The 21697-nt window shown below is 44.6% G+C and overlaps 1 protein-coding gene across 1 annotated transcript in view; it reads left to right on the top strand.

Moving 5' to 3' along the window:
* Positions 1 to 21697, top strand: part of pmfbp1 (polyamine modulated factor 1 binding protein 1) — an 840874-nt gene that overhangs the window by 703604 nt on the left and 115573 nt on the right. Inside the window, 2 exon segments of the mRNA XM_085991731.1 lie at positions 7668 to 7835; positions 12061 to 12228. Coding sequence (XP_085847857.1) covers positions 7668 to 7835; positions 12061 to 12228 — 336 coding nt within the window.

Raw genomic sequence — 21697 nt, 5'->3', positions numbered from 1 at the left:
AAGTCTTTATCCATAGCTACTCAAAATAGACTCCAGTACAGCTGCCCTCAGACTGTGCTGGATGCTTGACATATCCTGTAATAACTGCAAAAAAATGGTGCTCAGATACCATCCTTTATTAAATTCAAGCCCTTTGAGATCCAAATTGAAGGGCTCTGCACCTGAGGAAGGACGTAAGGCGGCCCTCCAGCCAGCAGGTTCCACTGCCACAGCCATCTACTATTCCTCACTCATGCTTTGTGTATCACCCAGTGGACGCTCCTGTAACTCATTATCTAAATTCCCTGAGGTGGTCGTACCTGTGCTGGTGCTTGCATCAGAAGGAATGCTGTGATGTGCTAGCTTTTGAGCCACTGGGACCAAGCACTGAGTCCTGTAGCATAGCTATATACGGAAAAAGGAACATATGTTAGGCTACTGGTTACATGACACCCCTTCACATATTGCTTACATGCAAATTTACAGTATCACGTGCCATTGTACCTGAGTGTCGGCTTGTGAAGCAATGCATGAGTTTCAAGAAAGAACATGAAGGAGCTGGTAGTTGCTCTAAGCTGTGGTCTCTAACTTCACCTTTCCCCGCTCAATCTATGCCCTCTGGCCCAGTGATCACCAAAATGACATCTTCAAATGCATTCAAGGACTTGATACGTTGCCCTTCCAAGTCCCAGCTACTCTCTTTTGTTATTCAATTACTTGGCCGATAAGCAAAGAGCAGAGTTGAGGATTACAAGTGTCAGGAGCACATATAGTGGTCACCCTGCAGCTCATCATAGGGGGTTATTATGTGCACATGCATCATGCAGCAAAATTCAGATGGAACAGTTTTGGGGGTGAAACCCTCTAAGGATGTGAGCATAGGAACAGAGATAACTTACTGTTAAGTCTGTGGGTTGTATTATAAATAATCACAGACTCCACTGTTAACAGAATAAAACACGTCTTTACTATTCAGCGGCTCAGGCGATTCTGCCCTAGTTAACGTATCACAACCCTTATATACTGGTGTGGTCACTATCGGTATTACAGTATACAGGAGCCAATAGATAGTGCCACCCTAAAGTAGTGCTCTTAAAGGCGAACGGTTACATTCTATAGTTCCCTTAAAGGTAAACGGTTACATACACAACACTCCTCCCTTCCTAGCTTATTACTTACAGAATCCCGTTAAACATACAATCTTCAACTTTATATAAACAGTTTGCAGATATACTCTCGATGGAGTCAACGTCATATAACAATTTACAGATATACTCTCAATGGAGTCAACGTCATATAACAGTTTACAAACATACTCTCAGTGGAATCAGTTTACAGGTTCAGTCTCTGTGGGAACAGTTCATAAATTCAGTCTCTGGTATTAATTCGTTCCAGACAGCATCCTCCATAGCTTTTTTTTTTTTTAACAGCTTGTACTTTCGTCCTGTTGAACCAGCAGTGCGGACTTATACAACCCACTGGCTGTCTTGATAATGTCCCTGGATTTTTTTTACAAATTTAGCACCTTTCGTAGTGTTCGGACTGAGGTAGTAGAAGTAATAATATTTTAAACAGTTATTATTTTCTGCTTCTTCTTTTTCTTTTCTGCCTTTTTGAAACTCTCCGAGCTCTTTTCCCGGCTGCCATCTGTAGCGCCACCAACTCTCTATGTTCCTTAGACCTTAAGTGCTTCCTCAGGATTTCAGCACTTTGGGAGTTCCCATCACAATTTGGGCAGACCACATCCTCATAACATTCGGTGTCACTCAACAGGTCAAAACCCTTCTTCAAGCAATCATATTCATCCTGCTCTTCCTCGGATGTCTGCCCTTCCTTCCCTCCTGGCCTCATTTGTGCGTTCAATCCTTTCCCTTCCTTCAGGGATTTCGTTATCAGGCTATTTAATCCTTCTACTGAAGTAGCTGTTTCCCCATTCTCCTGTTCCCCTGGACATAATTCAGCGTACTCCTCCATTTCATCCATCATTTTCTCCAATGCTTTCATCTTCTCTTCCTCTTGTACTTTGGCTTCCAGTGCTTGGAGAAGTTGCGCCTTGATGCTCTCTAGCTCATGTTCAGGGCCCATTCCCAGTTGAAACTGTTCTTCAAGTCGGTCAACCTCGGTAATTGCCGCCTCATATTTGTCTTGGGCTTCCTTCCATATTTTTATGAGTTCTGCCATGTCTTTCACCTCTACATCCTCATCTATGTATGGAACTTCTACCGATGAGTCTGTCTTGGCCCTGAGCTCCTCAAGAATTTCCTGCAGCCTTTGGACTTCTTGCTCATGTTCAACCTTTAGTTGCTCATATACTTCCAACGAAACTAGCTTTTCGGAGGTTGCTGAGTTAACCCCCTCCAGAATTGTAGTCTGGGCCTGTTCATACTGTTTTTTCAACTTCTCGCACTCTGCTTGTAAGGAGTCGTAGAGAAGAACTGGAATAAAATCCTGGCTTCCTGAAGATTCCTCTTCATTTGTTTCTTTCGCAATTTCCTGTTGGAGTTCAGCCAAGGCTGCTATGCTATCTGCCTCTCGAAGTCTCACTGCCATCAACTCTTCTTTATTCTTGCAGTCCATCTCAGCCATTTCCCGTTTACTTTCATTTAACTGAGTGAGTAGTCCCTTATTTTGGGCTGAGAGATATTGCACCTTCTCATGTAGACCCTTGCACTCCTTCTCTGCTTGACATAGCTGATTACCGCTGATTTGGTTCTGCGTTTCAAGTTCCAACATCCTTTGCTTAGCTTCTTTCAGTTTCGCCCCTATAAGCTCCTCTTGCAACATGGCCACATTATTCTCATCAGGTAAAGAAGCGTTTCTCTTTTCCATGTCCAAGATTTGTTTCTGCATCTCCTTAAGAGCACCCTGTGATTCAACTTCTCTTAACTTTGCCTGCACTAGCTCCGTCTCTAATTGCAGAACAAAATCCTCAGTGCAGCGTGATTTGCCCTTCTGCTGTATCTCTAGATCATGCAAATATTCTAACCCCTGAACATCATCAGGGAGATGTGATCGGTAATTGGTCACGATGGCTCTATGGTCGCTCTCTGCTTGAGCCAGTAGGTTCTGTTGTCTTTCCAGACTCTCCCATTCGGTGTCATAGAACTTTTTCATTGTTTTCATCTCTTGTACGAGGCGGTAACTTAATTGTTCTAATTGTTGTTGTACTTTGAAATAGCGTTGAGTTCGAGCCCGGTGTTCCTCCGTAATGCATATGTCTGTAGCTTGAACAGACTCAGAATTCTCTGTCTTTATGCACGCCATCGATTTTCCAACCTTAGTCCGTGAGTTAATGTTAACCTTGTTTTTCATACATAAGCTGGACTTATCGTCTTCCGGCTCAGAGTCTGAGCTGCTTGTCTGCACCGAGTCCTCACTCGTCATTGCTTGTCGGTAGTGCCATTCCATGTCTATTTTCTTGATCCACTCCCGTCCTAGAAGTGGTGGTCCTCCCTCAGGTAGTACGTACAAATTCATTCTTGGGTGTACTTTACCCCTATCTCTCACCTTGACTCTTATCTTCCCCATGGGGTATACGCGATGCCCCGTGTATGTCTGTAATACGAACTTGGTATTTCTTAAGGGTATGTGAGAGAATAGTCGGTGGTAGTCCTTTTGGTTGATGACTGATACAGCTGATCCCGTGTCCAGCTCCATTCGTACTTGGACTCCAGCTATTTTTAGTGTGACCCAGATCGTCTGTAGATCAGTTACTTTACCCACATTGTGGATTCTCAGACTATCCAACTCCTGGCTGTTTGGGTCTGAGTCTGAATTTTGTTCGTCTGAACTCTTTTCAGCCACCTGATGCACCTTGTTGTACTTTTCTTGTGGTGGTGGCTTCCTTTGTTTGTTGGTCTTCTTTCTGGACCTGCATACCTTCGCGATGTGACCCAGTTTGCCACATTTCCTGCACTCTTGATTCTTAAACCAGCACTGATTCTGGTCGTGCGTTGTCTTTCCACAACGGTAGCATTTGGAAATGCTTGCAGTCATTTGGTCCACCCCGAGTGCCGCCGCCTTTAGCTGCATTTCCGCCGTCCCTTTCGCTGCGGCTTCGTGCGATGAAGCTATGAGGACAGCCCTGTCCAGTGTGAGGTCGTTTTCTTCCAGAAGTCGCTTCTGCGTTCCTTCTTTGGCCAAGCCGCATACGAACTTGTCCCGCAGCGCCTCTGTCAAATTCCCTCCAAACTGGCAGTATTTCGCTAGCTTACGCAGTTCGACTAAGTATTCCGCATTGCTTTCATCTTGCCTCTGTGTTCTGGCGTAAAATTTAAATCGTTCAGCCAGTATCAACGGTGTGGGGTTCAAGTGATCCTTCAGCACTGCTACGCTCTCTTCGAAGGTCTGGTCCACTGGTTTAACTGGTGCTATTAGATGTTTCAAGAGCCCGTATGTTTTTGCTCCCATCGAATTTAACAAAGTTATTGCCTTGGCGTATATGGCTACGCAATATATTCCTATGCATTCCCCATACGTGGCCCTGTCTTCTATTTCAGCATTAAAATCATTAATATTTCCTCGCTTAGGCATCTTCTTCTCTTTCCGAGAACAGCACAAGTATTTCTTTACTTATTATTAATTTTCTTCTCTTCTTGAGAACACCACCAGTATTGCTTTACTTATTTCTTGTTTCTGAAAATTCTAATTAATTTTCTTCTCTCTTCTTGAGAACACCACAAGTATTGCTTTACTTATTTCTTGTTTCTGAAAATTCTAATTAATTTTCTTCTCTCTTCTTGAGAACACCACAAGTATTACTGTACTTATACTTATTTTCCCTCTCTTCTTGAGAACACACCAGCCTTTCTGAAAAATCTTATTACTTTCCTGAAATTCTTAATAATTTCCAAGATGGCGGTTTTCCCGCTTCTTCCTTCTTCTTCAGCGGTTTCCCCGCGAAAAATGGCGGCTTTCCCGCGCTTCTCGCTCTCCCCGCCCACTTCGATGGCGGTTTTCCCGCGCTTCTCAGCGCTCTCCGCCCACTTCAATGGCGGTTATCACCCGTTCCCCGACGCTGACTTTCAGGCCGAGTGCGGGCCTTATCAGCGGATGCGATCGATGGCCCGGCTGCGCCTCGCACTTGAAAGCGGCCTCTGGCTCACCCGCTCGCGCGGCTCTTGCTCGCTCCCTCCCGGGCTCTGGCTTACCCGCTCGCGCGTTTCACCGCGGCTCTTATCAGGGATTGCGATCGCCCTGTCTTTGCAGCCAACGCTGCGGCTTACCCACGAGGTTATGGAGGCTTCAGGGTCCTAATACCTGTCGCTTCCAGCCTGTCGGTTCCAGACTGGTGAGGATTGAAACCTCTCTTCAACGTCCTGTCTTCGGACGAAGCCGCCGTGGAACAACTGCCGCAGGGTTCGAATCCTGACTCGTCGCCAATGTTAAGTCTGTGGGTTGTATTATAAATAATCACAGACTCCACTGTTAACAGAATAAAACACGTCTTTACTATTCAGCGGTTCGGGCGATTCTGCCCTAGTTAACGTATCACAACCCTTATATACTGGTGTGGTCACTATCGGTATTACAGTATACATGAGCCAATAGATAGTGCCACCCTAAAGTAGTGCTCTTAAAGGCGAACGGTTACATTCTATAGTTCCCTTAAAGGTAAACGGTTACATACACAACACTTACTGCTTTACAGTGTGCCCTGCTGCAGAATGTGTATGCATGGTTTAGAAGACTGTAGGATCGTGTTATGTGGAAAGTATTTTGTGGCATACATACTTTTCCCACTTACTTGGTTTAAAGTAATGCTGGGGACACTTACCTTAGTTGATCTCGTGAGATCTCTGACCTTTTTCCTTACTTGCAGCTATGTCTTTAGGGTGGGTGAGACAGGTCTGACATGCAGTGCCACTTCTTCCCAGGCATTCTGCTTGTCAAACAAGCCCCGAGTCCTCTGCTGTGCTTCCTTCACCAACATCTCTACGGACGCATCAGTGAACAACGCTGCTTTGCTAGGCCTCTGCTCCATTTTCCTGATTGCACCGAAATGTTTTCCTCCAAAGAAGGCCCCCAACCTACTAAACAGCTGCTGGAAGTCTTTCAAGTCCCTAACGCAGTACAAGCTTCCAATGACAAACACTATTCACACTAGAAACTCTCTACAAATATTTAACTGGGCCTGACCCGGCAAAAGTTGGTGGGGTTAAACATCTTCCATTCCACAGCCACCAATTCCGCTCCATTCCTTTTCTCTTCCATACATTCCATGAACTTCACATTTCTAAGCATCTACATTAACGATGGTGATGAGGTAACACGTATTTGTCTAGAAATATTTATTTGCATCTATTATTCTGATATTGATAACAGTGTAGAATTACTGTGCTCCCCTAATATTAAATATATGTTTGAACAGATTGCTAAAGGTTAAACAAATAGATGTAAAAGTCAGTAATGAAAACCTCTGGTCTCAAACATATGCTTCCCTTGAGACAGGTTTACATTTAACTGAAATAATGAATACCTTACTCTGTAGAATAGATCTGAATATATTTTAGTTTGGCTTCTGAAATGAGACCCTGCAGTGGGATAAACCCAATAAAATATTTTCAAAATGGCAGTAATCTATATTTGGGTAAATTTATCCTGAACTATGTTGTACTCCGCGACTCAGGAACACACTGCTAATGCAATGCCCTGCCCGTGTGAATATGTTCTCATCATTCCTGCCAATCTGAAAATATATTTTTTTTGACAGTCTGTTTCGAAAAAAACTCTCAGCAGCACCCAAGAGTCTTCCATAATAATCTTACATTGACCACAGGCTGTCGGACAGCATTTTACATCCATGAGTTTTGCAACTTGCATCGATTTGCAACACAACAGAAACCGGATGTTACAAGATTTTTGAATGTTTGAGGATCTTGAATAAAACCAGAGTTCAATTTTGAATATGTTATGCACTAAATGCTTAATTATTACACAAAAGCTAAGTAGAGTTTTGGTTGCCTCTTGCCAAAAGTCAACTGATGGGTTTACATCCTTCCCCACCAAAATAACTTACTATTGACTATTATATTATGTATATTCCATTGTTATTCAGCAAATATACTTTTGCGCACCGAACATTCCATTCCAAATCAGCTGACTCTGTTAACACTGCCTGTAACGTGACTATTCTTGCACATAAGCCAAACTAATTCTGATTCCAAAATTAAACAGTGCATAAGACATGGAGCATCCTTAAAGGTGACTCAGCGGCCAATTTCCTAATCTTACAAAAGCTCTATGCAACTGTAAATTGATGCTCAAAATGTGGTTTGCTACCTTTTATACAATTCTAGATTTTATCTGGTTAAAATTGTTAGGTAAAATCTTTAAAAAGTAGATATGTCCTTTTGCAGGTCCATGACGCTAGCTAATACTCAGTGGGAATTTGGATGTCCCTCCAACACATCAAGTCCATATAGTTTGTTCAGGTGGAGATTTATAGGCCATGCAAATGAAAGTTAATAAGAAACTCAAACTGGCAATAATTGCGGCTTCATACTTGCCCATAGAATTAAATTCTTCTTTAAAGTACCTTTGACTATTAGGGTCTCCAAAAGCATCCGTGTAGGTTTGATTATTAATTGATCATAAATCTTTTAATAAAGAATATTTGTGAGAGGAGAGTCGCTCGGAAGAATCAGAACACCGCAGCAAAAATGATGCATCAACATTTTCTTTTCTAGCTGAAGCAGCGGGACTATCGTATTTCAAGTCTAGAAGATAGTTTAGCACAGTTCCAAAGAAAGCACCAAACTCTACTTAACGAATACAAAAACTGTGAATCAGAACTGCAGCTGACCCAAACAAATCTTTCGTCAGCTCAGAAACAGAACAAGTATCACACTGACGAGGTAAGAATGGTGTTATTATACTATTACATCTATAATCTATTATATTATAGAAACATACAAGAATGAATCCCTAATAGTTACAGTGCACATGCTTGAGATATCACTTTCAACATCAAAAAATGCTGAATGATACACAATGCAGTCTGACCAAGTTTCAAAATAACCAGTTGTCAGTCTTTTTTTTAGTATTATTTTTTATTTTGCAAATTTTTCCTCATCAAAACGGAGAATATAAGTCCTGGGAATTAAGTATTTTCTGTGTCAGTCATCCAGTGTCAGTATTGAGCACTCCTAGGTAAGATATGTGGTTATATGCAGATTAAAGTTCCCTCTACTCTGCTCCAACAATATGCTTCAACCTCAGAAGTGCGATATGTCTCCAATTCCCAAACCAGCCTTTAACAAGTTAACTTGTTAACAAAGGCATTAGCTAGACATTTTCACCTGAATAATCTTGCCTTTGTCAAGTGTACTACATTCAGAAAATAGAGTGTTCCAAAGTTATCTGTGGAAACAAAGATCAGTGACCTAGGATCCTATGTTTTCTTGCTTGGTGTAAGTATCTAACAAACTTAAACTTAATTTTTGTTGCTGTTTTGCTTTTTGATTTATTTTTTTCCTGCTTTTCTCTCTTTTATGGTATAACTTCATGTGGACCCAGAATGTCCCTTGGGTTTGGATCACATTTGGGCTGTTATCTGGGCAGATGGAAGCCAGCAGATGTGGACATTTTAGATGGGAGCTTATGCAAGTCTTCATCCCATTTTTGCTGGTGATGTCAGCAAAAGAGACGGAACTGGCAGAGTGATACTATCTCCAATTGTACAGCTTCTTGACACAGGTGGACAGTACTTGTCAGATGGCGGAGGTGGGCCCACCAAATTTGGAAAGACTGGCTGCCATAAGATAACCATTCGCAAAGCTGCTGTAATGTAGTGGCCTACTTGATAAAGGGACAATTCTTTTACATTTAAAATTCGAGGTGTAGGTGAACCGGCAGCAGATGTAAGTCAGCGAGCACAGGGGTGGGTGATGGATGAGGAGTCGGTACTTGGTGCGGTTTAGTATATAGGCAGCAAAGTTTTGGATGAGCTCAAGTTTATGGAAGGTGATAGATGGGAGACCAGCCAAGAGAGTATTAAAATAGTCAAGTCCGAAGATGACATAAGCATGGATGAGGGTTTCAGCAGCAAATGAGCGAAGGCAGGGGCAGAGATGGGTGATGTTACAGAGGTGGAAGTAGTGGTCTTTGTGATGGAAAGGGAATGGGGTAGGAAGCTCAGCTCGAGGTCAAATAGGACGCCAACATGGTGAACAGTTTGGTTCAGCCTGAGACAGTAGCCAAGGAGAGGGATGGAATCGGTGGCGAGGGAATGGAGTTTGCGGGGGGAACATCAATGTCAATAAATCGTTGGGAATATGTTCCTGTAATGTCTCTGACTATTGCATTCATGTGCTTTCTATCCACTTTGGATCTGAAGCTCTTAAAGTAATACAGTATTGTGCACTTACAGTGATTACCAGTGTATGTCTTTCAATAAACAATTTATACAAAGAAATGCCAATTTAAATAGAACCTTAAATTAAATCCCTACTGAAAATATTTTATTGAGACATATGGTCATAAGAACATAAGAATTAAGAGCAGGAGTAGGCCAGACAGCCCCTCGAGCCTGCTCTGCCATTCAATAAGATCATGGCTGATCTTCAACCTCGATTCCACTTGCCCGCTTGATCCCCATATCCTTGATTCCACTGGAGTCCAAAAATCTATTTATCTCAGCCTTGAATATACTCAATGACTCAGCACCCACTTTGGGGCAGAGAATTCCAAAGATTCACAACCCTTTTTCCATATTGTTAGTTGTCACATGGACTTGAGGATCACAGATTTGAACCTTAGCTAAATATTAAGTAAAATAAAGATGTACTGCAGTAATCTGTTTAAAGTAATCTGCGCCCCAACAAATGTGGGAACTTTTGTGACTGGTCTGATGGTGATGGTGTTGGTGGTAAGGTGAAGATAATTTCCTTGTGTGTTCCAAGCTTCCAGATCCACTATCTGTCTAATGAAATCAACCTCACGCTTTTCCATTTTTGTTTCTGGTTTTGAAATGGTAGTGAGGGATAGTAGCATATAAACACTTAGGGGGCGATTTTCCCAGCCCTATGGAGGCGGGACAGCCGGGAAAATGGCAGAATCTGGAAGCGGGTACCCATCCCACCTCCGTGCCACCTTCTCAGGAGGCGGGTACCCGACCCGCGCCCGGTCCCGTCTCCTCGAGGCGGGAAGGGGATTAGTGCCAATTAACTGCCTGTTAAGTGTATTAATAAGATTACTTACCTTTGCTTCTTCCTCCAGGCTTCATCCCTTCAGGTTGCGGAGCTGCCTCATCTCCACGGCAGAGATGACAGAATGGCTGCTGCATTCTCCGATGCAACAGCCATCTGATTTCTGCTCGGGAAAGAGGTTTGGTGAGTCTTGAGTACAAAGACTCACCAAAGAACAGAGATTGTCAGTGTTTCAGGGCGGGTTTAACAAGGTCAATCAAGGGAAAATACCGTGGGTTGGCCGGACGTCGATGGAGGCAGGACTAAAACCCGACAAGCAGCAGTCCCGCCTCCATCACGTCCCCCTTGACAAAATCACCCCCAAAATGTATTCATCTGAAATTGAATTCTCCATTATTTTAGTGGAAATGTTAATGTGTTTAAAATAAATGGTTTAAATTCTTTGAAATTGGTGAAAAGGGGAACTTCAGATAAACTTAACAGGTCAGATTTTGCTGTACTAGTAACGGCGAGGCTGTCCGCACACATACGCAGTTAAACGCGGAAATCCAGAAGTTGCTGTCAGCGATACCCTGCCCCTCCACAATCTGCAATTCTCACCACTCATTTTTCTTACCCCTGCATTCTCCAGCTGCTCTATTTAACCCCCTTTTAATGGATAGATTAGCAATAAGGAGCATGAACAACAAGGTTACTGGTAAAAATTAAATCACTACCAGTGTACAAAGTTTCAGGGAGCAAAGTAACTTCTCTCTAAATTTTAGTACAATTGCAAACGGTCCAAAGTCAAATTATGATCCAAACTTTTGTTTCTTAACTGGTGCAGCTCTTCAAAGCTGAATGTTCAGTCATCAGAAACCTCAAAGTATTGGGTTTCACCAGTCCATTGACAAAGTCGCAAAAGATTAAACCTTCTGCAGGGCCAGTATCACTGTCAAATGCCAACCATGTCATGGTGTGCTAAATGTTAACATACAGGAAACAACAAAACAAGTTAATTGTTTTTAATCAGTGTGTTTCTGTAATGTTATCCTTTACTTAAAGATGTGCTGGCTTCACAAAGATTGTTTGATAAACAATTATTTTTTTTAATGCACAACCCATGCGGTTTCCTCTACATTGGGGAGACCAAACGCAGGTTGGGTGACCGCTTTGCGGAACACCTCCGTTCAGTCCGTAAGGGTGACCCCAAGCTTCCGATCGCCTGACACTAATTCTCCGCTCCACTCCCACTCTGACCTTTCCGTCCTCGGTCTCTTACACTGTTCCAATGAAGCTCAATGTAAGCTCGAAGAACAGCAACTCATCTTTCGATTAGGCACTTTACAGCCTTCTGGACTTAACACTGAGTTCAACAATTTCAGACCATAACCTCTGCCCCTATCATTTTTTCTTCTCTCTCTCACATGGCAGCTGTCGATCATTCTGCCATTGCCATTTACACTTCATCTAGAGCCATCTTTTGTTTCTTAACTTGTCCCATTACCATCTCCTTTTGCCTTGCACTATCATCCCTTTTGTCTCTTAATCTCCCCCGCCTTCCATCCTATCACAGACCTTCCCTTTTGTTCTTTCCTTCCCCCCCCCCCCCCCCACTTTCCCTGCCCCTACACTTGCTTAAAAACTTGTTACATCTCCCACTTTTTCCAGTTCTGAAGAAGGGTCATTGACCTGAAAAGTTAACCCTGTTTCTCTCTTGACAGATGCTGCCTGACCTGCTGAGTATTTCCAGCATTTTGTTTTTATTTAATAAAATTAATCATCTGTTCTTACCCAATTGAATAAGTCAAGATTTGATATCAATCTTTCAGATGTTTATTATTGCAAAAGAGCCTCATGCTGGTTGTCCAAGTAAAAATATTTTTTTTATTTGCTGTTAGTTTCAAAATTTAGCTGGTTTACTTTCTAAAGCTGTAATAATGTCATGCCACAGGTGACTCGACATGAAGATATATTTGCTAACCTTCAGTCACAGCTGGATACAGTCCAGGAACAAGCACGAAAAACTAACCGTGAGCTGACATCAGCAGACCAACTCATCCGTGAGCTCAGACTAGAGCTAACAGCTCGTCAGGGTACCCAGAAAGAAAACGTGGAACAGGTTTGTTACTGATTGTTGCAAATTCAAAGCTTTGATACTTCTCACATTCAGTGGCATCAGTGGCACCTATAAGTTATCTAAGTGTCTTACCTTTGTGAGAGTTGGATCACACTGCTCAGAGTACACACTGCACCAGCATTATAACATAACCCAGGGTTGTAACAATAATACCCCTTGTGACTTGAATCAGATATTCATGTCTTTCGCATGTGTGCTGCTCAATCACTCCAAAGGTGGACCAATCAAACACTTGTTGAACAAGGCCTATTAAGAATTGATAAACTGCTTTATTTCACAGTAAGGTAAACATACAAAATAGCAGTCATAATCAGGCTCACTTAATTCAAACAGGAGAATTTATCTTTGTGTAATGAAACAAAGTGAAGAATATGCCACGCTTCCCCACATAAGAACATAAGAAATACGAGCAGGAATAGGCCACTTGGCCCCTCGAGCCTGCTCCACCATTCAATAAGATCATGGCTGATCTTGGGCTCAAAGCCACTTCCCTGCCCGCTCCCCATAACCCTTCACTCCCTTATCTTGCAAAAATCTGTCTATCTCCACCTTAAATGTATTTAATTACCCAGACTCCACGTCTCTCTGGGGCGGAGAATTCCACAGATTTACAACCCTCTGAGAGAAGAAATTCCTCCTCATCTCAGTTCTAAAAGGACGACCCTTTATTCTGAAACTATGTCTGTACTGCCTTCCTTTAGGAACTTATGTTGGTTTTCAAGTTAATTCAGGGGTTTAATTAATTTGGGTCGATTCCCATTGTGTGCCGCCACCTAGTGGATATTTGGTACCTAGCAAGTGCAGTAAAGTGCAGTAAAGTAAGTGCTGTAAAGTAAATTGCCATACATCACAAGACCTGCAGCTCGACACATGGTCTTGGAAGTTATTTTCTTGTTACGCTTCGGCCTTGGACACTATTTGTCTTTTCACAATAAGAATCTTTCAGTAAAGTTTACAAGAAAAGTCAAGCCTTGTGATTTTTATGGGAAGATATCACGTTGTTAGCTACCTGTCTAGCTCTGCATAGGAACGCGCTGCAAGGGCAGAATAGTGAAAAGACAACAGCACAGCGGGCTCAAGCACAGGAAGATACCACCCAGCTACCATGAGTCTACGCTCAGGAAGACAATATACCATAGAGGACGTCGACCAGCCAACCGAGAAGTATGAACCTCTTCGAGCAAATGATGCCAAGTCACAGTCCTCTAAAGCATCCTCTAGATCATCTCGGCGGTCCAGCAGACCGTCGTCATCGACAGCTTCTGCAGCCGCCAAAGCACATGCCAAGGCAAAAGCTGCCCAGGCTCAATTGTCCTTCGCTGAAAAAGAAGCTAGTGTGATGAAGCAGAGAGCTGACCTCGACGCTAGTGTGATGAAGCAGAGAGCTGACCTCGTCGCCAGTCTCCACATTCTCCAAAGCCAGAGAGCTGCCGCTGAAGCTGAAGCTGCAGCTTATGAAGGTGGTGAGGAGAACGAAGGCGGGGAGCACAGCCATGAACCATATGTTCCAGAACAGCCCCTCAGTCCAGTGCAACGTACAAGTGAGTATGTCCAACAATACTCCAAATTGTTCTTCAAGGAAACATCCAGGTATCTCGACGCAGAACCAGCTACTCACCACAGTAACAAACAGCCTGTTTTCGGAGACACTGAGCTTAAAAGAGAAGAAACAAGTAAGACTTACCTGCAGAGACCTCCACAGCACTCGGCCAATCCAGCCAAGCAGTCCTTACCCGAGCCACAAGGTGCACAAGACCTCGCTAGGTACCTCATCCGCCGAGAATTGTTAAGTTCAGGTCTTCTAGAATTTGATGACCGTCCTGAAAATTATTGGTCATGGAAAGCGTCCTTCCTGAGTACCACCAAGGACTTGAGTCTGTCAGCCAGAGAAGGACTAGATTTGATGACAAAGTGGCTCGGAGCTGAGTCGTCAGAACAGGCGAGGAGAATTCGCTCAGTGCACATCCGCAATCCCACAGCAGGCCTCAACCTGGTTTGGCAACGTCTCGAAGACTGTTATGGGACACCAGAAGTCATTGAACACGCACTGCTTAAGAAGATTGAGGACTTTCCGAAGCTAACCAACAAAGATAATGTCGAGCTTCGAGAACTGGGTGACATTCTCCTCGAACTGGAGTGTGCTAAGGGAGAAGGTTACCTGACAGGCCTCTCGTATTTGGATACAGCTCGTGGGGTAAACCCAATAGTGGAAAAGCTCCCCTACAACCTTCAAGAGAAATGGATAGCTAAGGGATCCAAGTACAAGGAGGACTACGGAGTGGCATTTCCTTCCTTCTCTCTCTTCTCCAGGTTCGTCCAACAACAGGCAAAGGTGAGGAATGATCCAAGTTTCACTTTCTCCACCTCCAGCAGTTACGCTCCTTCGAGAACAGAGAAACCCACAAAGTACAGCAACAAAGCCTCTGAGCGTGCACAAAACCGATGCTCCTGCCGAACCCTCAGTCAACCAATCCAGTTCTGCTGGGAATAAAGTGGATGACCCAGATCGTCAGTGTCCAATACACAAGAAGCCCCACCCACTCAAAAAGTGTCGACGCTTTAGAGGCAAGCCTATTGATGAGCGCAAATCATACCTGAAAGAGAATCGCATCTGCTTCAGGTGTTGTGGGTCGACTATGCACATGGCAAAAGACTGCAAGGCGACAATCAAGTGCTTCGAGTGCAACAGTGAAAAACACATCGCAGCCCTGCATCCAGGTCCTCCTCCTTCGACCGCCGAGAGTGCTGCGGTTGACAAAGAGGATAGCGGGGAGCAAAGCGAAAGCGCATCTTCTTCAGTCACCTCCAAGTGTACAGAGGTTTGTGGAAATGCAAGCAGCCCACGCTCATGTTCCAAAATCTGCTTGGTTAAAGCATATCCTGCAGGGAGAAAGGAGAAGGCAATCAAGATGTATGCAGTGCTTGATGAGCAAAGTAACAAGTCTCTAGCGAAGACAGAATTCTTCAATCTCTTTGAAGTCAAGGCTAGCGCAGCTCCGTACACGCTAAAAACCTGTTCAGGGACAACAGAGACTACGGGTAGGAGAGTTGGCAACTTCATGATCGAGTCCATGGATGGGAAACTACAGCTTCCCCTCCCCACCTTAATTGAGTGTGACATGATGCCAGATGATAGGACGGAAATTCCCTCCCCAGAGGTCGCACGCCATCAGCCCCACTTACGGCCAGTTGCCAACAAGATTCCAGCTGTGGACCCGGACGCTCCAATCCTCCTGCTCTTGGGAAGAGACATCTTAAGGGTGCACAAGGTGCGTGAGCAAATCAACGGGCCCCACAATGCTCCTTATGCGCAGCGGCTTGACCTGGGATGGGTCCTCGTGGGTGGAGTTTGCCTGGGAACAGTGCACAAACCAGCGGATGTCAACGTCTATAAAGCAAACGTGCTGCACAACGGTCGCACATCCTTTCTCAGCCCATGCCCAAACAGGATCCAGGTAAAGGAAGACTACAATGGCATGACGCAGCATCACAGGTCAACCTCCTCTGCTTGTGAGGAAGAGGCCGGCCTCACTGTGAGCATAGACAGCCTAGGATGCTCAGTGTTTGAAAGGTCCAAGGATGATGACAGACCAGCACTATCCATGGATGACAAAGCTTTCCTAACCATCATGGATGAGGGGGTTTACCAGGACGATGGACACAGCTGGGTGGCACCCTTACCATTTCGCTCTCCTGGACGCCGTCTTCCGAGCAACAGGGAACAAGCTATGAAGGGTCTCTGCTCACTCAGGAGAACACTGGAGCAACGGAGCCTGGGGCTCTCCTGGAACCTGGAAACAGACAGCTTCACATTCCTGGTGTCCCGTGAAGAAAGGCCATTCACACGGAGAGGTGTCCTGTCCACAGTCAACAGTTTGTACGACCCTCTGGGGTTCGTAGCTCCCATAACAATGCAAGGAAAAGCATTAGTACGGGAGCTCTCATCTGATCAGTGAGTGGGATGCTCCACTCCTCCCAGAAAAAGAAGCAAAATGGAACCTATGGAAGGAGTCCTTGAAGGCTCTCGAAGACCTGCAAAAGAAAGGATGCACATGGGTGTTTAACCTCCTGCATTCATCCCACATGGGTGGTTCATGGGAGAGGCTCATCGGTGTTGCCAGGCGTATTCTGGACGCTATGCTGCTTCGGACGGGACCCAATCGTCTCACACACGACGTCTTGAGCACTCTCATAGCTGAAGTCATGGCGATCATGAATGCAAGACCCCTGGTGCCTGTGTCCACCGACCCAGACATGCCTGCAGTCCTCACCCCAGCGATGCTCCTGACTCAAAAGATGAGTGCTATTTCAGCCCCCTCTGGAAACTTCGACATGGCTGAGCTGCACGGGAAGCAGTGGAAGCAAGTCCAGTGTCTTGCAGACACTTTTTGGAAGAGATGGAGAGGAGAGAATTTGTCCACCCTACAGAGCCGTAGGAAATGGACAGAAGACAAGCCAAATGTCAAAGTGGGAGATGTTGTCTTGCTGAAAGACAGCCAAGCACACAGAAATGAATGGCCAGTGGGACTGGTTGTCAAAACTCTGCCGAGCAGGGACAAGAGGGTCCGCAAGGTGGAGGTTAAGATTGTCAAGGAGGGGACTGTCAGTGTTTCTGAGGCCAGTCTCAGAGATCGTAGTCCTCCTTTCTGAAGAAACCTAGAGAAAGGATTCTGAGTATGTTTGCAGCCAAAGGACGTTTTCTTTAGGTTTTATTTTGTATCTGTAGTGGTACAATGGAATTGTACCAAGCGGGGAGTGTGCTGCCTTCCTTTAGGAACTTATGTTGGTTTTCAAGTTAATTCAGGGGTTTAATTAATTTGGGTCGATTCCCATTGTGTGCCGCCACTTAGTGGATATTTGGTACCTAGCAAGTGCAGTAAAGTAAGTGCTGTAAAGTAAATTGCCGTACATCACAAGACCTGCAGCTTGACACATAGTCTTGGAAGTTATTTTCTTGTTACGCTTCGGCCTTGGACACTATTTGTCTTTTCACAATAAGAATCTTTCAGTAAAGTTTACAAGAAAAGTCAATCCTTGTGATTTTTATGGGAAGATATAAAGTTGTTAGCTACCTGTCTAGCTCTGCATAGGAACACGCTGCAAGGGCAGAATAATGTCCCCGAGTTCTAGGTTTTCCCACGAGGGGAAACATCCTCTCTGCATCTACCTTGGTCAAGCCCCCTCAGTATCTTATATGTTTCAACAAGATCACCTCTCATTCTTCTAAATTCCAATGAGTATAGGCCCAACCTGCTCAATCTTTCTTCATAAGTTAACCCCCTCATCTCAGGAATCAACCGAGTGAATCGTCTCTGAATGTAAGTATATCCTTCCTTAAATAAGGAGACCAAAACTGTACTCAGTACTCAAGGTGTGGTCTCACCAATACCCTGTACAGTTGTAGCAGGACTTCCCTGCTTTTATAATCCCCTTGCAATAAAGGCCATAAATTCCATTTGCCTTTTTGATTACTTGCTGTACCTGCATGCTAACCTTTTGTGTTTCATGCACAATGACCCCAGATCCCTCTCCATTTAAATAATAATTTGCTTTTTTATTTTTTTCCGCCATAGTGGATAACCTCACACTTACCCACATTTTATACTCCGTCTGCCAAATGTTTGCCCACTCACTCAGCCTGTCTATATCCCTTTGCAAATTATTTGAGTCCTCTGCACACCTTGCTTTCCCACCCATCTTTGTATCATCCACAAACTTGGCTACATTATACTCTGTCCCTTCATCCAAGTCATTAATGTAGATTGTAAATAGTTGAGGCCCCAGCACCGATCCCTGTGGCACTCCACTAAGTGTGCTGTCTTAATTGACTCAACCAAGATGACTGCTAACTGTTCCTCCAGCATTTCTGACCTCCTGGTCTTGACAAAAGCCCTAACAACTTTCTCTTTAAAATTCTGACTGCCTGCTTAGCATCCTGTTTCCAAAAAGCTCCCCATCAGCCTGTATCCCAGTCTCTGCTGTATCTCGCTCTGTTCAGAACCAAAAAGGATCAACGACTTCCAATGGACTCGATTTTCCAAGCCCCGAGGAGACGGGTTTGGAGGCGGGAGTGGTGGGAAAATTGCAGAATTGGGGGCAGGAATCCATCCCGCCCCCAACCCTCCTCCGTGCCAGTGTCCCAGGAGGCGGGTACCCGACCTGTGCTGGGAGCCACCTCCCCGAGGTGGGAAGGGGATTAGTGCCAATTAACTGCCTGTTAACAGGTAGTTAACAGGCAGTTTTTTGCCTAATCTCTATTTTTAGCCCTGAAGTGTGGGCTGTCCGACGGCTCCGAACCACGCCAAGTTAACGAGGCGGACTGTCGGTCTGCAGGGGTTGGAGGGGTCGAGATGTCCGTTGTGCAGGTGAGTAATGGGTGCATGTGTGCAGAGGTGAGCGTGTGAGGTAAGTGTAAAGTGTTTTAATAAATTTTACTTACCTTTACTTTCTCCTGCAGTCTTCCTTCCTGCAGTTCTCGGGAGTCCCTCAGCTCACCAGCACAGAAAGCAGAATGGCCGCTGAACTGTCAAAAGCTGCAGCCTCTGCTTTCTGGTCTGGAGAGCTCTCTAACTGAGTCTGAGTAGAAGGACTCAAGTTAGAAGACAGATTGTCAGTGTTTGACCAGCTTCACAGAGCTGTCAAATGCTGGTTTTTCATCTGTCAAAAGCTCTTGACAGATGAAATGTCAATCGCTGATGTCACCAGTAACCAGGTGTCCCTTAATTGGCCTACTGAGCCCGCTGGGCGGGCTTAACAAGGTCAATCAAGGGAAAATAGCGTGGGTTGGCCGCAAGTCGATGGAGGCGGGACTAAAACCCAAAAAGTGGGAGTCCCGCCTCCAAAAGCTCCCCATTGACAAAATCGAGCCCAATGGGTGTGAAGTGTTTATCAATAGCAAGACAAACTAATGAATTGCCTATTACTTACAATCTATGAGAAAACAACATCAAAGCTAGCTCATTACCATCTTAATTACCTATAATCTCAGGTGCCTTTTTTTTTTACTTGCATGAATTCACTATGCTTTAAAACACAACCAAATCCTTTGTGTAAAAATGGTCAAGAGACCTGGAAACATGATGTGTTGCTTGGTACTTTATCCTGTTAGCAGAAGTAATACTTTGGGCAATTTCTTTTCCCTTTTAAGCAAACTGCTATCAAACAACGTGTGAAGAGATATGAAATTTCACTGTGATGTTCTGTGGTTTATTATGTAGGAGAGCTGAGTTGTCAGCATGTGACATACTTAGCGTAGGTAGGAGCCCAGTGATATATGGTCACCATTGATTCCATACCCCACGAAATCTCATGGCTTCAGGTCAAACAAGGCCAAGGAAACATCCTTCTGTTTATACCCCCCCCCCCCCCCCCCGTCAATTGATGAATCAGTGCTCCTCCATGCGAGTATCACTTGGATAAAGCTCTGAGGGAAGCCATGCGAGTATCACTTGGATAAAGCTCTGAGGGAAGCATGGACACAGAATGTACTCTAGGGGAATTCAACGTGCATCACCAACAGTGGCTCGGTATTACCACCACTGCATAGAAATACAGCACAGAAACAGGCCACTCATTCAGCCCAAGTGATCTATGAAGGTGTTTAAACTCTACACAAGCCTCTAATTACCTCTTCCCACCCTGCCACCGTGTCCCCTTATTTCCTTCTCTATCACATATGCATCAAGACTCCTCTTAAATGCATCAATGCTATCTGCTTCAAGCACTCCATGTGACAGTGACTTCCACATTTACACCACTCTGTGTAAAGAAATTGCTTCTAAATGTTTTACTTTATTTGATCTGTTAATGACCATCAGTGATTGAGCTGGCTGAGTCTGAAGGACAAAGTTGCCAGACTGGACCTGTGTCAGGTGGTGAGGAACCAAGACAAGGAAGTAACCTACTTGATCTCCTCCTCACCAACCTAACAGTGTTCCCTCTAATAATTTTTTGGATGCACGGCCCATTCAAATTTCCGCGCAAACACGGTATTTCCATTTAAAAGCCGCCAAGCGACCTGTGCGTGACCTCCTGTACGAGGCCGCATAGCTTAATGAGAACATTGCAACCTGCCTGTCACAGACACATCTGTCCCTGATAGCATTGGCAGAGTGACTACCCCACAGTCCTTGTGAAGATAATATTTTGTCTCCACTGTGAAGACATCCTCCATCATGTCACGTGGAACTACCACCATGAGGCAGTCTAAGGAAAGACCTAGCATCCACGAGACGCTATGAGCCATCAACAGCAGTGGATTTGTATACCACTGCAATCTGTAACCTCATGGTCTGGATCACTCTGTGAGCATCATCAAGGCAGGAGTGTCGAAGGGTGTGTGCCAGGAGCAATATTAATGCACTTTACAATGAGGTACAAACCTAGTGAAGCTACTACACTGGGCTTACCTGCATGCTAAGCAGTCCAACAGTTAACGGATCAGATAAAAGCTATGTAAGCCCATCATATCCAGTCGATAATGGTGGTAGACAACCAGGCAACTAACAGGAGTCTCCATGATCGTCCCCATTCTCAATCACGGTGGAGACCAGCACATGAGTGCAAGAGACAAGGCTGAAGTATTTGCAAACATTTACAGCCAAAGGTACTGAGTGGATGATCCTACTTTCCCTCCTCCCATGGACCCTGCCATTATAGATACTAGTGTCTAGCCAATTTGGGTAACTCCATTAATAAGTGGCTGAGTGCACTGGACACAGCAGAAGCTATGGACCCTGACAACATCCTGGAAGTAGTGCTGAAAATCTGTGCACCACAGCTAGCCACTCTCCTAACCAAGCTGTTCCAGTATAGCTATGACACTGGAATCTACCAATGATATGGAAGATTGCCCAGACATGTCCCATCCACAGAAACATAGAAGATAGGAGCAGGAGTAGGCCATTCGGCCCCTCGAGCCTGCTCCACCATTTAATGAGATCATGGCTGATCATCCAAACTCAGTACCCTGTCCCTGCTTTCTCCCCATATTCCTTGACCCCTTTAGCCTTAAGAAATATATTTAACTCCTTCTTGAATATATTTAATGAATTGGCCTCAACTGCCTTCTGTGGTAGAGAATTCCACAGGTTCACCACTCTCTGGGTGAATAAATTCCTCCTCATCTCTTTCCTAAATGGCTTACCCCTTATCTTTAGACTGTGACCCCTGGTTCTGGACTCTCCCACCATCGGGAACATCCTTCCTGCATCTAGTCTGTCTAGTTCTGTTAGAATTTTAAAAGTTTCAATGAGATCCCCTCTCATTCTTCTAAACTCCAGCGAATATAAGCCCAATTGACCCAATCTCTCCTCATACGTCATTCCTGCCATCCCAGGTATCAGTCTGGTGAATCTTTGCTGCACTCCCTCCATGGCAAGAACATCCTTCCTCAGGTAAGGCGACCAAAACCGCACACAATACTCAAGGTGTGGTCTCACCGAGGCCCTGT

This window comes from Somniosus microcephalus, chromosome 6, assembly GCF_052327205.1.
Source record: "Somniosus microcephalus isolate GS21.2 chromosome 6, FLI_Smic_1.0, whole genome shotgun sequence".
NCBI lineage: Eukaryota > Metazoa > Chordata > Chondrichthyes > Squaliformes > Somniosidae > Somniosus > Somniosus microcephalus.
Note: the sequence above shows the minus strand (reverse complement) of the source record. Positions and strands in the feature narration are given on the sequence as shown.